At 63.1% G+C, this 629-nt stretch overlaps 1 protein-coding gene across 1 annotated transcript in view; it reads left to right on the top strand.

Moving 5' to 3' along the window:
- LOC104286003 (mitogen-activated protein kinase kinase kinase 6-like) overlaps positions 1-629 on the top strand; it is a gene marked incomplete at both ends in the record, with an annotated part of 8,979 nt that overhangs the window by 5,371 nt on the left and 2,979 nt on the right. Inside the window, 2 exons of the mRNA XM_009884539.1 lie at positions 12-148; positions 328-433. Coding sequence (XP_009882841.1) covers positions 12-148; positions 328-433 — 243 coding nt within the window. The remainder of the gene's footprint in view (positions 1-11; positions 149-327; positions 434-629) is intronic.

Below are 629 nucleotides of genomic sequence, written 5' to 3' on the forward strand. Positions count from 1 at the left end.
CCCCCCTCCAGGGAGCCTCTCCTCCCTGCTGCGCTCCAAGTGGGGACCCCTGAAGGACAACGAACCCACCATCGTCTTCTACACCCGCCAGATCCTCAACGGACTCAGCTACCTGCACGATAACCACATCGTCCATCGCGACATCAAGGTGAGGGGGCATCACCCATCCTGAGGGCACGAGGCCTGACCCCCGTCTCGAGGGGCGCTGGGCAGCCAGGAGCTGCCCCTCCATCCCCAAAACCCCCCGGGTGGTGTCTGTCAGCCCTGCTTGAGCTCCAGGAGCTTTTTGGGGCTTGGTTTTATTTTGGGGTGCCCTTCTTGTGCCAGGGAGACAACGTCCTCATCAACACGTACAGCGGGGTGTTGAAGATCTCCGACTTTGGTACCTCCAAGCGGCTCGCGGGCATCAGCCCCAGTGCCGAGACCTTCACGGGTAAGGGAACCCCAGGGCTGGGGACCGGGTTCCCCCGAGGTGGGGATGGTGGGATGCTGCAGACCAGGCGATGATGGGGTCTGCCTTCTTGTCCCCCACGCGGGGAAGAGGAGAACCCAGCCCAGGTGGAGGGTTTGGGTGATGGATACAGGCTCCTCTCGCCCCTCCTCATCCTCTCGCCCCTCCTCATCCTCTC

This window comes from Charadrius vociferus, unplaced genomic scaffold (genome assembly GCF_000708025.1).
Source record: "Charadrius vociferus isolate BGI_N301 unplaced genomic scaffold, ASM70802v2 scaffold890, whole genome shotgun sequence".
In the NCBI taxonomy this organism is placed as follows: Eukaryota; Metazoa; Chordata; class Aves; order Charadriiformes; family Charadriidae; genus Charadrius; species Charadrius vociferus.